The sequence below is a fragment of the Bubalus kerabau genome, chromosome 3, assembly GCF_029407905.1.
Source record: "Bubalus kerabau isolate K-KA32 ecotype Philippines breed swamp buffalo chromosome 3, PCC_UOA_SB_1v2, whole genome shotgun sequence".
NCBI lineage: Eukaryota > Metazoa > Chordata > Mammalia > Artiodactyla > Bovidae > Bubalus > Bubalus kerabau.
Window position 1 is genome coordinate 3,868,618 of NC_073626.1, and position 17,868 is coordinate 3,886,485.

Below are 17,868 nucleotides of genomic sequence, written 5' to 3' on the forward strand. Positions count from 1 at the left end.
AGAGGTCCATCTGCTAATATTTGGCCTGAGACTAGATTTTCATCCACACTCAGAAACTCCATCCTAAGCGCCAAAGCAAATACCTCTGTTATGATGATAATAAAGTTAATATGCGCTAACACCTTTCCGAAGAGTCTTCCAAGTGCAGGGGAAATTAGTCACTAGCTTCAAAACTCAGGCTTCCCAAGTGACTGCTGGCAGCCACCAGAGCCAACATGAAAGTCCAGCTTCCCTCCTGCTCTCGTTCAACTGCTCGGCCTTGCCTCTTTTCCGTGTATTTATCCAACCAGCTGAGATATGTGGTTTGTGGACATGTCCACTGTGATCAACCAGCCCCGTATCCACTGTGATCAAACCAGTCCATCCTAAAGGAAATCAACCCTGGATATTCATTGGAAGTACTGACGCTAAAGCTGAAGCTCCAATGTTTTGGCCACCTGATGCAAAGAACCGACTCTTTGGAAAAGACCCTGATGCTGGGGAACATTGAAGGCAAAAGGAGAAGAGGGCAACAGAGGTTTGGATGGTTGGGTGGCATCACCAACTCAATGGACATGAGTTTGAGCAAACTCTGGGAGATGGTGAAAGACAGGGAAGCCTGGTGTGCTGCAGGCAACTGGGTCACAAAGAGTCAGACATGACTTAGCGACTGAACAACGACAACAGGCAAAGCTGTGAAATTTGGAAAATGGGACCAGCAGCATGAGACTTGTCCCCTCCTGTGTCCCTCAAACCACCCAACCAGCAGCACAGAGGCTGCAGGGAGCAGAGTGACTGCCATGGACCCGAGGACTTGGGGACACGCACGTGCCTGAGACATATCAGAGTCAGCCCAGCCCGGTGCACCCACCTGGCCCCATCAGACCCCATCGACCTCGAGAGGAATCGCACTTCCCCAGGCTGTGCCACTGGGTTTTGTTTTCTTGCCCTGATTCCAGCTGAGACCCCAACGCTGGCCAGAAACGCCCCAGGCCAGCTCATCCTCTCCCAGATGACCGCCTGAGTCCAGCCCCTCCCGGGAGAGCACAGGCCATCAACAGATCTTAAGGCCCCAGAATGGCTCTGGAGCTGAGATGTGTAAAGACCCTACACACACTAAGCCGCATCTGTCTTTCTAAGTCTCTTCTACTCCAACGAAGGAGCACGAACCGGTTCCGGGATGCGTGTGACCGCCACTGCCCTTAGTGAGAAGGCAGATGCTCCTGGCTGCTTCCCCAGCCGCTCCCTCGCCCTTCTCCCCGGGGATTTAGTGTCTGCTGTTTGGAGGAGGCTGCCTTCCAGGCACACCTGTGCCCCGGGCGTGGGGGCAGCGGGGCAGCTTGGGGGGCATTACGCTCACCCACTGTAACTGTTACCCTCTCTCAGGCGGACACTGTACAGGATGACTGAGCAGACAGAGGAGAGGTAGAGCTTAGAGGCTAAGGAAAAAAAAATTCGACGAAGATATCATATTTCTCACCCTGAAGCTTCTCGTCTTTTCTCGTCTCATTCGCTGCTGTACAGCAAAGTGTCAGGGAGAAATATTTATCTCCGCCCTTGAAGCCCAGGAACACCACTCTCATTAACTCCCCAGTTTTATTCTTTCAGAAGATCCAAATTCAGATAATCCCGTTTCTATGTGGTCAAAATTACCCAGGGCAAGTGTCCAAGGAAAAACCCCCCACCCTGGTCTCCAATCAACTCTCACTCCATATTAAGGAGACCTGCTTTAAAAATGCAGCCCACTTTCTTTATTTTGGTAGCTGATTCTGTAGATGTTTGTCTGGCAACTGAGAAAGCAATTCTTCAAAGCAGTGGTTCCTCACCAGGTGAGTTCATTCCCAAGAGGGTATTTAGTAAAATCTGTAACCTTTTTTGTTGAACTTGGGGCTGGGATGCTACTGGGGTCTAGTAGGTTAGAGGTGTAGCTAAGATCCTACAGAGCACAGAAAAAAAAAAAAAAAGGATTTTCCTCAAAAAGGATTTCTGACCCAAAACGTCCGCGGTGACAAAGTTGAAAAATCTGGCTTTCAAGTTCTCCATAAGTTTACTGTGTATAATCCCTATTATTCATTCAACAAACTACTACTTGGAACCTAGTATAATCTTTTTCTTATGAATGTCTTTGTTTTCTTATTTAATTTATTTTGTTTTTCGGCCGTGCTAAGTGGCGTGGAATCTTAGTTCCCAGACCAGGAATCGAACCCATGCGCCCAGCAGTGGAAGCAAGAAGCTTTAGCCACTGGGCCACCAGGGCAGTCCCACATAGGATGATCTTAGCATGTGACGCTGGGCTCTGAGGCTGGGCCGCTTGCCTTGAAGCATCTAGTAGAGGAAAGGCAGAGGTTTACAAGAAAATAAAAAAATTTTTTACAGAGCATGCTAAGTGCCCGAGTGAAAATACCAGTCAATAGAGGAAAGGCCGTGAGTGTGTGAGGGTGTGCTTGGGGGACAGAGGAACAGATGTTATTTTCCCCGAGACAACTGCGAACTGCATGTTCACTCTAAAGTACAAAATTCATTCTCAAAAAAAAAAATTAAATTAAATTCACTCTCAAGTATAAAATTGAAATAACTTCTAGGAAAGATCACCAAAGCCCTAAGCGCTTCTTAAGCTGTCTGTCTTTCTGTTTTACAGTCACATCCTCAGAGAGAAGTGGCCTGCTGCTTCCTCTGTGCCTTTGCTCCTTATTAAGATGATTTTCTTCACGATAGTATTTTTCCAGCACCAGGGAGATGTTTGATTTCCTTCTTCTGGCCTCACTTTATTCTCTCCAGCTATGCCTTTAAAATATTGATCCACACAGTGTGAGTCTGTGCCTGATAATTAGCTAATCGACACATGCTTATCCCCTTTTATCTTGCCTCAAATCGCAACTTAAATTTGTTCACAATCTTGAGGATGCACTTTTCTAAGCCTCTGTTGGTTGGCCTCTTTTTTAATACCGAGGGCCAAATATGTAGTGGGAAAAACTGTCTCCTTAAGCCCTGCTCCCATATTCCAAACTGAAATAAATGCCAGGAAGGCACAAACACGCTGATGAACAAGTAAAATGGGCATCAGAGAAAATGGCTTATCCCTCCAGGAAATTAGTGACCAGATCATAGGAGTTTCATCAGACAAAAGTGCACCTAGATTAGATTCGCAGGGCTGAACAGCCTAGTGATCATTTCCACGGCACACACCACAGACAATTATGCATCTTCCAGGCCAGCAGTGTGGATGATTAAACTGTCTGGAATGCTCCCACCAACAAATGTGAGCTCATAGCTAAGCTGAAATTGAAGCCAGTTATGAAATAGAACTGCCAGATGCCACAGGCCCGCACACAGAGTATCCCAGGCATCACACTCATCAGGTCATTAACATCCACCTTCCAGGCTCTGCTTTGTGCGTGCCTCTGTGCAGTAGTGGGTGGCAACTTTTTATTTGTTTGTTTTTAAGTCTGAGTTTGAATCCTGACTCTGCCATTTTCTAGGTCTTAAACCTGGATAAGTCAACACCACCTCTCTGAGTCTTAATTTTCCCATCTGTGAAATGAGGATGACCAGGCCTGTCTCTCAAGATTGTCATTCTTTCCATCAGTCCAGGTCCAGTCAGAAATTCAGAAACCCCATCAGTTATTTCAACAGAAAATTTAATACAAGGTATTGGGTAAGCAGTTGTTCAGTTCAGTTCAGTCACTCAGTTGTGTCTGACTCTTTGCGACCCCATGGACTGCAGCACACCAGGCCACCCTGTCCATCACCAACTCCCGGAGTTTACTCAAACTCATGTCCATGGAGTCAGTGATGCCATCCAACCATCTCATCCTCTGTTGCCCTCTTCTCCTCCTGCCTTCAATCTTTCCCAGCATCAGGGTCTTTTCAAATGAGTCAGCTCTTCACATCAGGTGGCCAAAGTATTGGAGTTTCAGCTTCAGCATCAGTCCTTCCAATGAGTGTTCAGGACTGATTTCCTTTAGGAGGGACTGGTTGGATCTCCTTGCAGTCCAAGGGACTCTCAAGAGTCTCCTCTAACAGCACAGTTCAAAAGCATCAGTTCTTCGGTGCTCAGTTTTCTTTATAGTCCAACTCTCACAAGCAATTGTTAGGGAACCAGAAAAGCAAAAAAAAAAAAAACCACCAATGAGGAAGAAGCTACCCCCCCAAGGGCTGTGAGCAGAGGACAGAGGTGAAGGGTGTTAGAATGTAGAAGTTTGACAGCAGAGCCCTTGAAGGGCTGAGATGCAGGCAGCCTTGGAAAGAGTGCCACCCTCTGAGTTACCATCGCCACAGAAGCTTTGGGGCTGGCAGAGCTGAGCCTCAGTTGATTCTAGGAAGGTACAAAAGAGAGCTGGACTCTGGAACCAGCTGCCACTGCTAGGCAATAGGCCTTCAACAGGGGATACGCTTGAACATCGGCAGGAGCGTGAAGGAGAAGTCCTTCTCCCGCTCAGCCCGCCTCTTTCTGGCGCATCTCTGGCAGGTGGCAAAGTAGAAATGTGAATGCAAAGAGCCCCCAGCTTCTCACAGCAGAGCCCTGAAGGCCAATTTGAAGCTGAGAGAAAATAGCTTAATACATAACCCATTCATCCACGCCTTGTGTGCATTTATGGAGTGCTTACTTCGTGTTTGACTTCAAGGCTCTGCGTTAGGCGCAGAGAATTAGGTGGAAACCCCATGAAGCGCATGGCTCAGCGACTCATGTAATGCAGACCCTCACTTAAAATCAGCTGTCTTTTCTGGGGCCCAGAGGGAAACATAAGTAAAAAGGAAATGGAAAACAAAGTAACACGAAAGAAACAGAACTCCAGCTCCTGCCTTTCAGGAGGTCTGCGTTTAGGTTAATTATTGTGAGGCAAGCCAAACGTCAAAGCACCAAGTCACACATGCTTGTACGCCTTAAACAGTACTTGAGACACAACTGTTTGAAGAGCTCAGAGAAGCAGAAGAATATTTGGGGGACTGTCAGGGAAATCGGGAGCAGGGCGTGGCAACCCACTCCGGGATTCTTGCCTGGAGAATCCTATGCACAGAAGAGCCGGGTGGGTCCATGGGTTGCAAAGAGTCAGACACGGCTGAAGCGACTTAGCACAGTACAGGAAAACCTTCACAAAAAAAAAGTGGGAATGAGCGACTTTAGTTTGTAGACAATGGCCTGAACCGGTGAGACCAGGAGACAGCAGAAAGCGCCTGGAACTTGATGGAAAACTTGCCAGGTGGGGCTGACGTTGCCACCAAGACCTCTGAGAATGGAGTGTGGACTCTGATTCGGGAAACGGAACTTGGGGCCAGCAGAGCATTTCTTGATTCTAAGGCATAGATGAGCCACTGGGGTGTTCAGAATGAGCAGAAACTATACTTGAAAAATGTTGCTTTTGTAGCTTTTCTGTTTAACACAATGCCTTTCAGATAGTGGGGTATTTGGAAACAGTTGCTGTGTTGAATGGGATGGGGTGGGATGGAGTGATAAAGGCAGGTCTTAACTTTGAAAAGCTGCACCTATTTTCCCTTGTTTGAAATATAGTACGACATGCTTTGTGAAGTATTTCAGGCAATCAATTTTAAGGACAAAAGTTCAGGAAATAAAAGCAAGCAATAATCAGAGTTTTAACAAGTAAAGATAGAACCCACCTAGGATTTTTCTGGTGGTCTGGTGGTTAAGATTCTGCACTTCCACCGCGGGGGCCACAAGTTCGAGCCCTGGTTGGAGAACTAAGATCTCATGTGCTGAGTGGTGCGGCCAAAAAGTTAGCAAAAAAAGATGAAACCCACCCATCAAGACCCTGCGCTCATTTCTTAGCCTGAGAACTGCCGTCAGAGTGAACACGGCGTAGAGTTTGCAGAGACCGGGAGGGGCGGTTGAAAGCATCATGGACTTCGGCGAGAAGAGAGCTGGGCAATGTGCTGCCAAGTCCATTCCAGTGACTCACGTGGAAACGAGGCACAGGATGGGTGTGAGTCTTGAGTGTGAGCATGCAGACCATGTGGTGTCCTCAAGTCTAACCCATCGCTTTCTTCTTGGCAGACCCATTGCAAGATTTTGGCTTTTCTGTCGACCAGTGTTCCAGACAATTAAAACCAAATATCAACATTAGATTTGGAATGGTTCTAAGTAAGTAAACATTACTGACAGCACATAAAACATGACACAACCTCTTTGTGGCTCAGACACCCGGTTATTTGTATTCACTGTGGTGGCTGAGCCGCTGCCTCCCATCATTCTCTGGAATTAACTATTTCCATTTCCATTTTCATTTCTCTCTCTGGGTAATATCCAGATAGAGCAGAACTCTCATTTAAAGCTGTTCTTTTGTGAAAAGAGACCCTAGACACTCATTTGGATGCTATAAGCACCTGGAATCAGTATATCCAATAACAACAACAAAAAGAAAATATTTTGAGCCTAAGTATCAATGTTTGTTCAAAAGAAGGCTTTTTTGCTTAGTTGTCTCAGCCACAAACAAGTCTGGTACCAGCAGCATGGTTTATCTTTGCATTATTTCATTCCACAAATAGCTCATCTAAGCTCTTAAACCCAGACACGGGCAAAGACGTGGGATATCTTCTCCCTCCACCAAGTCAATGAGCCAGGCTGCTTTCAGATTGTTTATTTTTATTTTTACGTGGCCATGTCATCACAGTCGGTCATCACATTGCTATAGCTGCTAGACTCTCTCCTTTCTCACAGTTTCCTCAAAACCAGAGCAGAAGGATTTAATAAATTGAGCATGTGGACTCTTTCCAGAGAAATGGAGGGAACATTCCCGGACACCGAGAACTCTCAGGCATCTTGGCATTTCCAGACCTTGCACAGTGTCTGGGCTCCATACCAACAGCTCCAGGAATGCTGTAGGGAGAAAAAGAGGACTAAAAGGAAGGGAGTGAGCAGAATCTAAACAGGGAGGAAAGGAGAAAAGGGCAGAGAGTCGGGAGCCGGCTGTGCAGAGCGGCCAGAAGCTTCCTGTGTGATAATGGGCATCAGCAGTGGGGATTACAGGCTGGACTGCAGCCCGCCACTCTTCGGGGAGGCACCTGGGACCACAAAGCTGAGAAGCTGTAGGAGCCAGGCCCCTGGGGCCCACAGCGTCAGGGCACGGGGGCAGGTCAGCTAGCTGCTCCATGCAGGTGAAGTCAGTGAAAGGCTTTCATCCACAGACATGTCCCAGTTGTACTGCCCAAACGCTGTTTTACCAAAACAGAAAGCTGTTCGCCATACGGCGCAGACTTCTGGCAATGAAAGGTCCTTCAGCTCAGGCTTTTATGACTTCTGAACACTCTGATGCTCAGTGAAACCCACACTAACAGGAAAGCTGGTCTCCCCTTTGCCCCCAGGGGAGGACGTCGAGCAGCTGTTTCTGGACGTCGCGCTCTTCAGTAAAGGGCTGTCCATCCTGAACTTCTCCTACCCCGTCTGCGAAGTGGATCTACCCAAGTTTTCTTTCTGTGGAAGAAGGAAAGGAGGTAGGTGTTTGGCCGGTTGACGGCCGCTGGGGCCCAGAGAGAGGTGGACAGGAGCTTGCGGCCAAGGCCAAGATATCCAGGCTGGCGTCTAGGTTCCCCCTCCCCTGCGGATAAGCTTAGCCTCATGGATCATCACATGTTGTATAAAAATGACTACACGGCCCATCCCACAGGACCTGCCTTACAGGGCAAGTGTGGACCTCAAATGAAATGCGTTTATCGAGTGTTTGCAAAGAGAAAATTGTTGTTAATGTTAGCAGTGGCACCTTGTGAAAAATAACCAGCACAGTAAGTAAGCTACATCAAAACATTAGCTATGGACTTAATTTTAAAGGCATTGGAAAGCTTGGAGGTAAGATAAAGATGACCCTGACACCTTTTGCAAGCTGATGAGTCCTTTATTCAAAGAAATAATTGCTCCCTGGTTCATCTTTTGCGTCAGTCCGATCTTACCTATGTCAAGTGTTTGTCCAGAGCGGGGAATACATCATAATTAGATGAATTTCAATACACAGCAGAGAAGATCCCCTGAGAGCTGTTTTTCAGGTCTGACATGACATCGCCCAGGAGGCAGGTGTCATTCCTAACAGCAGCTGGAATTGTAGGGCTTCCGCAACAAAGTTCACTGATCTCACACCTGCAAGCAAGACAAAATGGGAAGCTTAGTGGGCACTGGGGCTGGGCACCTCCCCGCCCTCCCTTTCGCAAACGTGGGCATTTCCTGTTTGTCCTGGTTCACGCTGAACATGTGAGCCTGGCCATGCCCCGAGATTATTGAATGCAAAGGCCTCTCAGTCTCACTGCCTCTAGCTGTTCAAAGGCAGTCCTAACAGCTCTATGTAGGTCAGCAATTCACGTTTCATCAGCCAGACTTCCACTGCCTCACTGTCTGTAAGCGCTGCTTTTTGTGGGTCCAAGAAACGAAGGAAATCGCCTAGATTTAGAAAAAGTACCCCAAACACTTTCTGCAAAACGCCTTATACCTCACTCAGCTGTAGTAGAAAACAAGACAAAGCGCCTTCCAGGCAGAGGCCACCTTGTGGCGTCCCACCGGTAATCCACGCCGAGGACCGGACAGTCTGTGTCAGCACTCCCGCAGCCCCACCCGGGGCCTCCCTTTGCAACTGTTCACGGCACACCTTAGTAACAAATGCAGTCCCAGGGACTGAGCCACTCATTTCTGCTCTGAAAGAAGGGGAGCAAGTGGCTGTGTCTGAGGCCTTAATTTTGAAATACATCTTCTCTGGGGTGGGGTCCCCTACCTGTTTGCACATCCGCGATTTCTGGGCCACTGTAGACCTCCTATAGTGGCCCTGGGGTGTAATGGTTAGCACTCTGGACTTTGAATCCAGCAATCTCAGTGGGACCTACTTATTTTGGGCTTCCCAGGTGGCTCAGCAGTAAAGAATCCACCTGCCAATGCAGGAGACCGAGGAGATGCAGATTCAATCTCTGGGTCGAAAAGATCCCCCGGAGAAGGGAATGGCAATCCACTCCAGTCTTCTCACCTGGGAAATCTCATGGACAGAGGAGCCTGGCGGGCTACAGTCCAAGGAGTCGCAAAGAGTCGGACCCGACTGAGCAACTAAACGACAACAAGACTTCCTGTGTCTCCTAGTTGCTTTGCTTTTTCAGGCTTTCGGTCCTGCGGGTCCCCAGGCCTTTGTTCTCGGTCTCTTCCAACACAGGGTTGGAAGCCAGGCTTACACAGAACCAGACCTTTGCTGTCCCTTATGGCTATGTGACTTCAGGCAGAATTACTCAGTGTGTCTGAGCCTCAGTTTCCACATCTCCACAGAGACCTCATGGGATTCTTAGTAAGGATAAATTGGACAATTATACAAAGTCCTTAGGACAGAGTCTGGCACACAGGACTCAGTAAGTGATAAATGGCAGCAACTGCCCGCAGGTGATGAGGGATTTCTCAAGCAAGGGCTCTGAGCCCCTGAAGTCATCAATCTCAGAGTGGAAGTCTGCATTTTAACAAGACCTGGAGAGGCGGCAGAGCCTCGGGGGCTTAGAAGTTTAAGACCGTTTTTCCTTGGAGGTAGCAGGAACCTGACTTAGGTCCAGGTTGTATATCCTCTGCTGGCTGACAGAGCAGATCCCCCGCAGCCCCCTTCCACCTCTGGGGAGAGACCCCCGCCTGCAGTTCTCATGAAACTGGAATTTGGAAGCTCCAGCAACTCAGCCTTCAGCCTTTCTTCTCTTCATGTTGTATTCTTTGTCTGCATACTTCAAGCAGCTGTGCGTTTCCTGCTTGCAGTGAGTGAGCAGCTGCTGCTGCTGCAAATTCATGAAGAACCAACAACAACAGTGGTTTATTACTGCATTGGCAGGAAACACCCACCCTTGAACTGCAAAAAAAAAAAAAAAAAATAGAAACAAAGATCACCTTAGACTTTTTTTTTACTAAGAGAAGGAAAGGAAGGAAGGAAGAAAGAAAAGACAGAAAGAAAGAAGGGAAGGAAGGAAGGAAAGAAGAAAGAGAAAGAATAGTGCCTGTTAAGGAATTCTGTAACCCTGAGAACTTCCCTCCATCCTCAAAATTAAGCCTCTTGTAAATGATCCAAGAATGTGTTGAACTTGTCCTTTGAAATCCATCAGTTCTTTTTGTTGAGCCCAAAATATTGAGATTAATAATGACATAGGACCTAAGTCTGGATAGTCAAAGCTATGGTTTTTCTAATAGTTATGTATGAATGTGAGAGTTGGACCATAAAGAATCTGAGCATCAAAGAATTGATGCTTTCAAATTGGGGTGCTAGAGAAGACTTCTTGAGAGTCCCTTGAACTGCAAGGAGATCAAACCAGTCAATCCTAAAGGAAATCAATCCTGAATATTCATTGGAAGGACTGATGCTGAAGCTGAAGCTCCAATACTTTGGCCACCTGATGTGAAGAACTGACTCCTTGGAAAAGACCCTGATGCTGGGAAAAGACTGAAGGCAGGAGGAAAAGGGGATGACAGAGGATGCGATGGTTGGATAGGATCACCGACTCATTGAACATGAACTTGAGTAAACTCTGGGAGACAGTGAAGGACAGGGAAGCCTGGCATGCTGCAGTCCATGGGTTGGCAGAGAGTCGGACACGACTTAGCAACTGAACAGCAACAAAAGGCCAGGGTGTTTCTAATTCTCTAAGGTGATACGGGACCCTTTACAAGCTCTCAGCCTGTTGTGGAGTTTCATTAAAGCTAATTGAAGTGAAGTCAGTAAGTCGTGTCTGACTCTTTGCGACCCCATGGACTGTAGCCTACAAGGCTCCTCTGTCCACGGAATTATCCAGGCAAGAATACTGGAGAGGGTTGCCATTTCCTTCTCCAGGGGATCCTCCCAACCCAGGGATTGAACCCGGGTCTCCTGCATCACAGGCAGATGCTTTACCGTCTGAGTCACCAGGGAAGCCAGTACTCACAATTCTGTGTAATCATCATGTAGGAAGCTATTTGAGAAGGCGGACTGGCAGCTCTCCTGTGGACCCCGTGGGTTGCTGGTGTTTGCATTTTAACAAACGTTCCGAGAGCTCTGATGTGCACGAACACCTGAGACCCCCAATCTGAGGAAGACCACCCTCTGTGACATCTGTTTCATGACTTTCAGTCACATTGCCCTTCCCTGTGGCTCCCCCATATTTCTGAAGATCAGCTCAGTTTCTTCCCTTTCTTCCCATCACCATCTCCTTTGCTTCTCCTTCTGGCAATGCAATTAGCCCACCAATTCACAAGCTGTATTTTGAGAGTTATATTAAGTGTTTATACACAGAAATCCAAAAATAGGTTAGTAAGGAAAAAAAATTTTAAATCCTCCTTCCCTTCTTGCTGCCAGAAGTTATAGCTCTTACAGAGAAAACCTGGGTGGCAAAGGCAGAAAGCTCTTGTAGGAAGAATGAAGTTGGAGAAAATCATTTTACCTCCTAGGCCATCCATGGCTCCATCGTTGGCCCTGTCCTATCCAGGAGCCACGAGTCATGTGTGGCTCCTGATAATCAGAAACAGGGCCCATTCAAGTGAGATGGGCTCTGAGTGCAGAGTTTGCACCGAATTTTGAAGACTTTGTACAAAAGATAGATTGAAAAAAGAATTTAAAAATCTCATTGATGCTTTCTATATTGGTAATCTATTGAAATTATAGTCTTTTTTTAAAATTTTGTTGAAAAATATCTTTCAAGCAGAGATGATTCACATAACTTCAAGATAAAATTATTAATGGCATATTTTAATTCATGCATGTTTTACTTTCAATATGATCATAAAGGGTGCCATTTTTGAAAAAGGATTTTGAAAGGCTTGATCAGTTTTTTCAAGTTTAACTTAACTTTGATATGCATGTCATTGTCTTATAGGCATCATTGGGTTTTTTTCCCTTTAATTGTTAGCTGGTCTCACTCTGCCAGATAAATATTCGTCAATGGCTTTAAGTTCTTTAACACTTTCTTTGCCTTTAGAGACCTAGATTTTTTTTTAATTAAATTCAAAATTTGTATTTTGTATGCAGTGTATTAATCTTATTTTCCATTGCCAAAAAACCAGCTTTTGTTGAAGTATAGCTGCTTCCCAGCATTGTGTTGGTTTCTGCTGTAGAGCAAAGTGAGTCAGCTACACGCGTACATGCACCCCTCTCTTTCAGATTTTCCTCTCTTTCAGATTTTCTTTCCGTTTAAGCCACCACAGAATGCCGAGTAGAGTTCCCTGTGCTCTACAGTAGGTTCTCATTCATTATCTACTTCATACATAGTATCCATAGTGTTCATATGTCAGCGCCAATCTCAGTTCATTGTCCCACCCTCTTTCCCCTCCTTGGCGTCCGTTCATTTGTTCTCTATGTGTGTGTCTTTATTTCTGCTTTGCAAATAGGCTCCTTGAAATTATAATAATTTTAATATGTGGGTTAATATGCATGTATTATTAAATTAATTTCGCTTGTTTCTTTTTCCTTTTTAAAAATAATGCAAAATTACAAGTGTGGCTTACATTATATTTCCATTGGATAGTGCTGACCTAAAACCTCAATGTCCAATACGATAGCCACTTGCCATGGGGGGCTACTGAAATCACTTACGTTTAAACTAAATTAAAAACTTAGCCACACTAGCCACCTTTTAAGTTCTCAGTGGCCACATGTGGATGGCGGCTGCCATATATAATGATGCTGATGCGGGATAGTCACGCCTTTGTGGAATGTTGCACTAAGCATCACTGACCTGGTAGGCTCTGCATCACTCTGCATTTTTCTTAACCACCTGTCCTGAGTTTAGTTGGAATTTGTGTTGGAAATTTCACTGTCTAGACCAGGTACTTTCTCTTTTGTTGAATACCTAGAGTATGCGGGTGTCAAGGTTCCAAAGAGGTCTTTGCTGGAGCCCAAGAATCCGCCTGCAATGCAGGAGGCCTGGGTTTGACCCCTGGATTGGGAAGATCCCCTGGAGAAGGGAAGGGCTACCCACTCCAGTATTCTGGCCTGGAGAATTCCAAGGACTGTATAGTCCATGGAGTTGCAAAGAGTCAGACATGGCTGAGAGACTTTCACTTCAAATATATGTAAGCTGCCACTCTTGGCCCTTCTCAGGCCAACCACCCAGTCTCCTCTCTGGACCCGAGATCAGTGTATCAGTGCCCTACTGCTGCTGTGAGCCTAGTGACTTGCCACACAAAGGTGTTCTCTTACCACTCTGGACACCAGAAGCCTGAAACCAGACTCAGGAGGGCTGTGTTCCTTCTGGAGAATTCCGAGGATGGATAAAGGTCCATTTCCTTGAGGTTTTTAGTTTCTGGAGGCTGCTGGCTTTCCTTGACTTGTAGCCACATCCCTCCTCTCTGATTCCATCCTCACATCCCCTTCTTCTTCTGATCTTCCCCAGCTTCTGAGCATCCTTGTGGTTACACTGGACTCACCCAGACAATCCAAGATAATCTCCCCATCTCAAAATGCTTAATATGACATCTCAAAATCCTAATTTTGCATCTTCAAAATCCCCTTTGCCTTGTAAAGTATCTACAGGTTCTAAAAATCAGACATGGACATCTGGTGGGGGGAGGGGCAGGCATTCGTAGCCTGTACAGCCTTCAAACGGAGAACCAGCACAGCTTGTCTGACCTGCGCATACTGTGACCTTGTGATGAGGCCATGTAATTGCGCATCATCAGAAGAAAACTCAAACTCTGTATGCTTCCAATGAAAAGGCCCTCCCAGAAGTCCTGAGAGCTTCACCGGTGATACAGCTACTTCTGTAGCTGGGGTGAGATGCGAGTTTCTCTGTTAGGGGATCCTATCACTGCTCAGAAAGGTTTGCCTTCTTGGACTGTTCTTGTTGCCCTTTCCCAGACCCCATAAAGCTCCCACCAGTCAGGTCCCCTGCCCAGAGGAGAGACTATCTGACTAGAAGTGGGGGACACAACCCATATGTCTGTCGGAACCATTCTTGGCAGAGAAAGAGGCTAAGATTGTCAACGAGTCCTTATAGGAGTTTGTCATTGAGAGGAGGCCCGCGTGCTATTAGGGCAGAAAGACCGGGGTAACGAGCACATCTCTGAATGCCTGGAGAGGGGGCGTGGCGGGACCCTACTCAGCCCCAGAAGGCTGCTCACTTCCTAGTTTTATAAATGCCCCATTGCAAGTGTGCAGTGAATATGTCTAAGTTTAAATAACGTTAGATTACTCTTTTAGTGAAAGGGCAGCTGTCTGGTCCACGACTCTTTGGGAGCTGTTATTTCCACATTTTAAAATCCATTTCCTCTCTAAAAAGACACTGTGTGCCAATCACGCAAATATCTGGGTCCCCCAAAAAAAGTTGATTGGCAGAAACGACTTTAAGTATTCAGAAGCAGGAGGGTGAAATTTTTAACCCACTCCGTATTAAAAACTGATCAAGATTCCCAAAGTAGAAGAGAAAGAAGTGGGTACAGATATACCGCGGCTCTTTTTATAGCCCTGGAGTGTGAGGATGTTAATTAAAGGAATCTCAGAACCCGAGATGATCTGGAAAAGGAAGGAGCAAGAATTTAATTTTAGGTGTTGTTTCATCAGGTTTAAAAAAAAAAAAGTTTCGCAAGTTACTTGCAGCAATTCTCAGGAACTTCATGGGCCCACAGAAAAGCTCCAGTTGAAACTGTCAAGTGAGGACCGAGTTCATGGCAATCTCTCACCCTGCAAAGGTCGCTCATAGTGAAGCACAAATCAGCAGATGTTGGAGCATTAAATGAGCGTAACAAAGTGCTAGATAGCATTTGTTTGGTATGCTTCAAAAGACAGCACTCATCCATTTTTTAAAAACGGAAGCTAAAAAAAGAAAAAAAAGACACCAGTAGAACTTAGCAACTGTTCACACTGGCTCAGGAAGAAGGTTCCCAAATCCAGCCTTGGCATGTTTCTCTGCGTCCCCCCAGGAACCTTCGCGTCCCTCTCCTTCACACGGGAAGTAAGGTGAGAAACGTGCTGGCTCCCCGCTTCCCAGGGCCCCGCTCTCCGTGAGCTTGCACACGAGCTCCTAGTCCCCTCTGCGCCCTGCAGGAGAGGCCTTCCTACTTCTGCCTTGCAAGTGCAGGCGCTGAGTCACGGGATAGTTAGCAACTCGTCCACCAGCACTTGGTGAGGAGGAGAGCTGGGTCCTGCCTCCAGGGTTCAGCCGTTTGCACTGTGTCACCTTAGAACACCAAATAGAAGCGTGAAGTGGGTATAAAACTCGTCCAAGGGAAGCCAAGCAGAATCCAGCCGCACCTGACGGGGAGGGGCGTGCTCACTGGTGTGCTGGGACTCTGCTCCTTTGTCAGCTGGGTCCCGTTCCCTGAGGGACTTCAAGTGGTTCATCACAGAATCAGCGAGAAGCCTCGGGGAGATCTTGTCATTCAAACGTCCCACACCAACCATGGTCTCAAACACAGCATCTCCGTTTTTAAGCCTCCGTCTTAAAAACGAGGGTGCTGAGCCCAAAGGGATAGTAACTGTCCAAGGTCGATCAGTCACAGGAAGTTGTCTTAGGATTTAACCCTGAGCATCCCTGGGCCAGCCTACCCCCTGAACCCTCATCCTGCCTGGCTCTCTCGTGACCTGCGTGTCTCCTGCTACTTGCTATGGCCTGGATTCTGTCCCACTTAGGGATTTATGTACCACAGTCAGAGACCCTTTGCTTCCATCACTGGATCCCCAGGGCACAGTAAGCACAGACAATAGTAAAGTCAATTCTGTTTCGACGATTGAATGACGTGATGTGCGCTTTGTCTGTCTTTCCAGAGCAGATTTATTATGCTGGCCCTGTCAATAATCCTGGATTTGAAATTCCCGAGGTAAGGGTTTGGTTTGCTGTTTTATTTTGTTCCTTAATTATTGTATCAAGCAGTTTCTTAAAGAAGGAGGTGGGCGGGGGAGACAGAGAAGAGGAGGAGGGCGGGGGAGACAGAGAAGAGGAGGAGGAGAGGGAATTAAACTAAAACCTTCAAGTTTTTGCACCGCCTTTCACTGAGAAGACCCTTTCTGGGTGAAGTTGTTACTTCATCGTGGGCACTTGCTAATTAAAGCTTAATGCACGGGTTTTGGCGTTTTAGTGTTTAACTTTTCTGTCGGGCGGGACCCTGGGGCACCCCTTGTGGAGACAGCGCCCCTAGAGAGGGGCTCTGGGGCCCTGTCCTGCTGGAGGACTCTGTCCAGGGGCCTCCGCGTGGCCAGACTGTTAGTGGCGAGGCAGGCAGCCACAGTCGGGCTGGCCGTTCAGAGAAGGGAAGAGAGACAGCCCAGAAAGCTCTAAGCTCCCCAGTTACTGCGCTTGCTCAGTACTCACAAGCTCCCACCCCATAAATAAAATGTCCACGTCTTGCACCTTCACTGTTTTTCCAACAATTCCTTTTTATTTAAAATACCATTAGTTTATGAAACAGCCGAATTCCAGCGACTCAGACATAGCAATCCATTCTCAATAGCTACTCCTGAGAGCATCCTTCAGAAAAACGTCAAGAGAATCACAGAAATGTAATTGGTTTGTTTCATTTTTTGGTTTTCAATTTCATCATTTTCATCTTCCAAAGCCTGAGTATGACTCTAGAAGAGGACCTCCTGCTCCATAAAGAATCTCTTGAACTCGTTTCATCCCCCAGGGCATGTTCCCTTTCTGTCCCAGCCTCTGCATTCCTCTGCTTCAAGCCGCCAAGTCTCCAGACCACCTCGATCTTTCTCCAGCGATGCTTTGGCAGCTGGGGCAGGTCCAGCTTTCCAGAGTCTTCTCCTCAGGCCTTTCAGGGTAACACGCAATTTGTACAAACTCTCTTCCCTTCTAGGATGTGAGACCAAATTTCTCCCACAACGTTTTTGCTTTAAATCTTTGCTATTTGAATTCTTTCTCTTTCTCCATTTTTTCTGTGGATCCTTCCCATGCACCCCCAATCCATCAACTTGAAATTTGCAAGCAATTAATTTTTGTTTTGCATTATTAACTTTAAAAAAAAGCAGTTACTCTTAGCAACTGCAATGAAATAGAGAGAAAGAACTTAAAAGTCATAGGATCACTTTGAAAGAAATGAAGCCCAGATGTACCAAGGTTTATTGCATCCACGTAGGATACGTGGGTGAATGCATTACCTGCATCCGTGGCCCAATGCATTACCTGCATCCGTGGCCCACTTGCATTACCTGCATCCGTGGCCCACTAACGATGCTCCTTGAGATGTTGCCCAGTGTGAGGCTAAGACAGTGGTCAGGTTGCCTGCCCCCGCCTGCCTGTTCAAGCATCCACAGAAGCCCTCCATGCAGTCCTCCTACCTCTTCAAGACTTTCTGGGCCCGTGGAGCAGGAACCTGGCCAGTCCTGACCCCCGAGCCAGGCCTGCAGGGGACAGAACCAGAACCACATATGACCCATCATGTGAGCCGCACAGGCAGCTGGAGGCCTTAATCCCAACCTGGGCTCCCCTGCTGGCCCAAGACCAGCCCGGCCCTCCCAGGCGCCCCTGGCTGGCCGCCAGCCTGCAGGCCGCAGAGATGCTACTTCCTAACGTGGAACAGAAATGGTGTGCAGACTTTTGGTTTTAGAAGAATCTTCCCCAGCTCCCCTCACCTCCCACCAAACCCCCAAGAGGTGGGCTCTGTGCTAACTCCACCCCTGCTCGACTGAAAACTCCCCACTCGGCTGCCAGTCTTCAGTGTGTTGGTATTATTTTCTTTTTATCACAACCAGTCCTTGGCCCCACTGAAGTCCCGCCTGCAGCGGGCATCTGTCTATGGTGGCTGCTTTCTGACTTAGAGACTCTATGAGCTTCCAGCTTGGCTGCCAACTTGCAGGTACAGCCTGAACCATCTAAGTGCCAAGGGTGCAACTACAATCTCCTACCTGGCAAATCCAAACCGCGGAAAGGCCCCTGGTCTGTGCCTTGTCCCTTCTTCCTGCCTGCAGATGGGCACAGCTGCCTGAACACTTTCACCCCTTAGAGCAGAGTATGTATTAATGTATCTTGTGA

The 17,868-nt window shown here is 47.2% G+C and overlaps 1 protein-coding gene across 1 annotated transcript in view; it reads left to right on the forward strand.

Annotated features, from left to right (window-relative positions):
• The window catches only part of LY86 (lymphocyte antigen 86), a 41,235-nt gene that overhangs the window by 21,133 nt on the left and 2,234 nt on the right, over window positions 1–17,868 (forward strand). Inside the window, exons 2-4 of the mRNA XM_055574522.1 lie at window positions 5,990–6,076; window positions 7,297–7,425; window positions 15,657–15,709. Of these exons, the coding sequence (XP_055430497.1) occupies window positions 5,990–6,076; window positions 7,297–7,425; window positions 15,657–15,709 (269 nt within the window). The remainder of the gene's footprint in view (window positions 1–5,989; window positions 6,077–7,296; window positions 7,426–15,656; window positions 15,710–17,868) is intronic.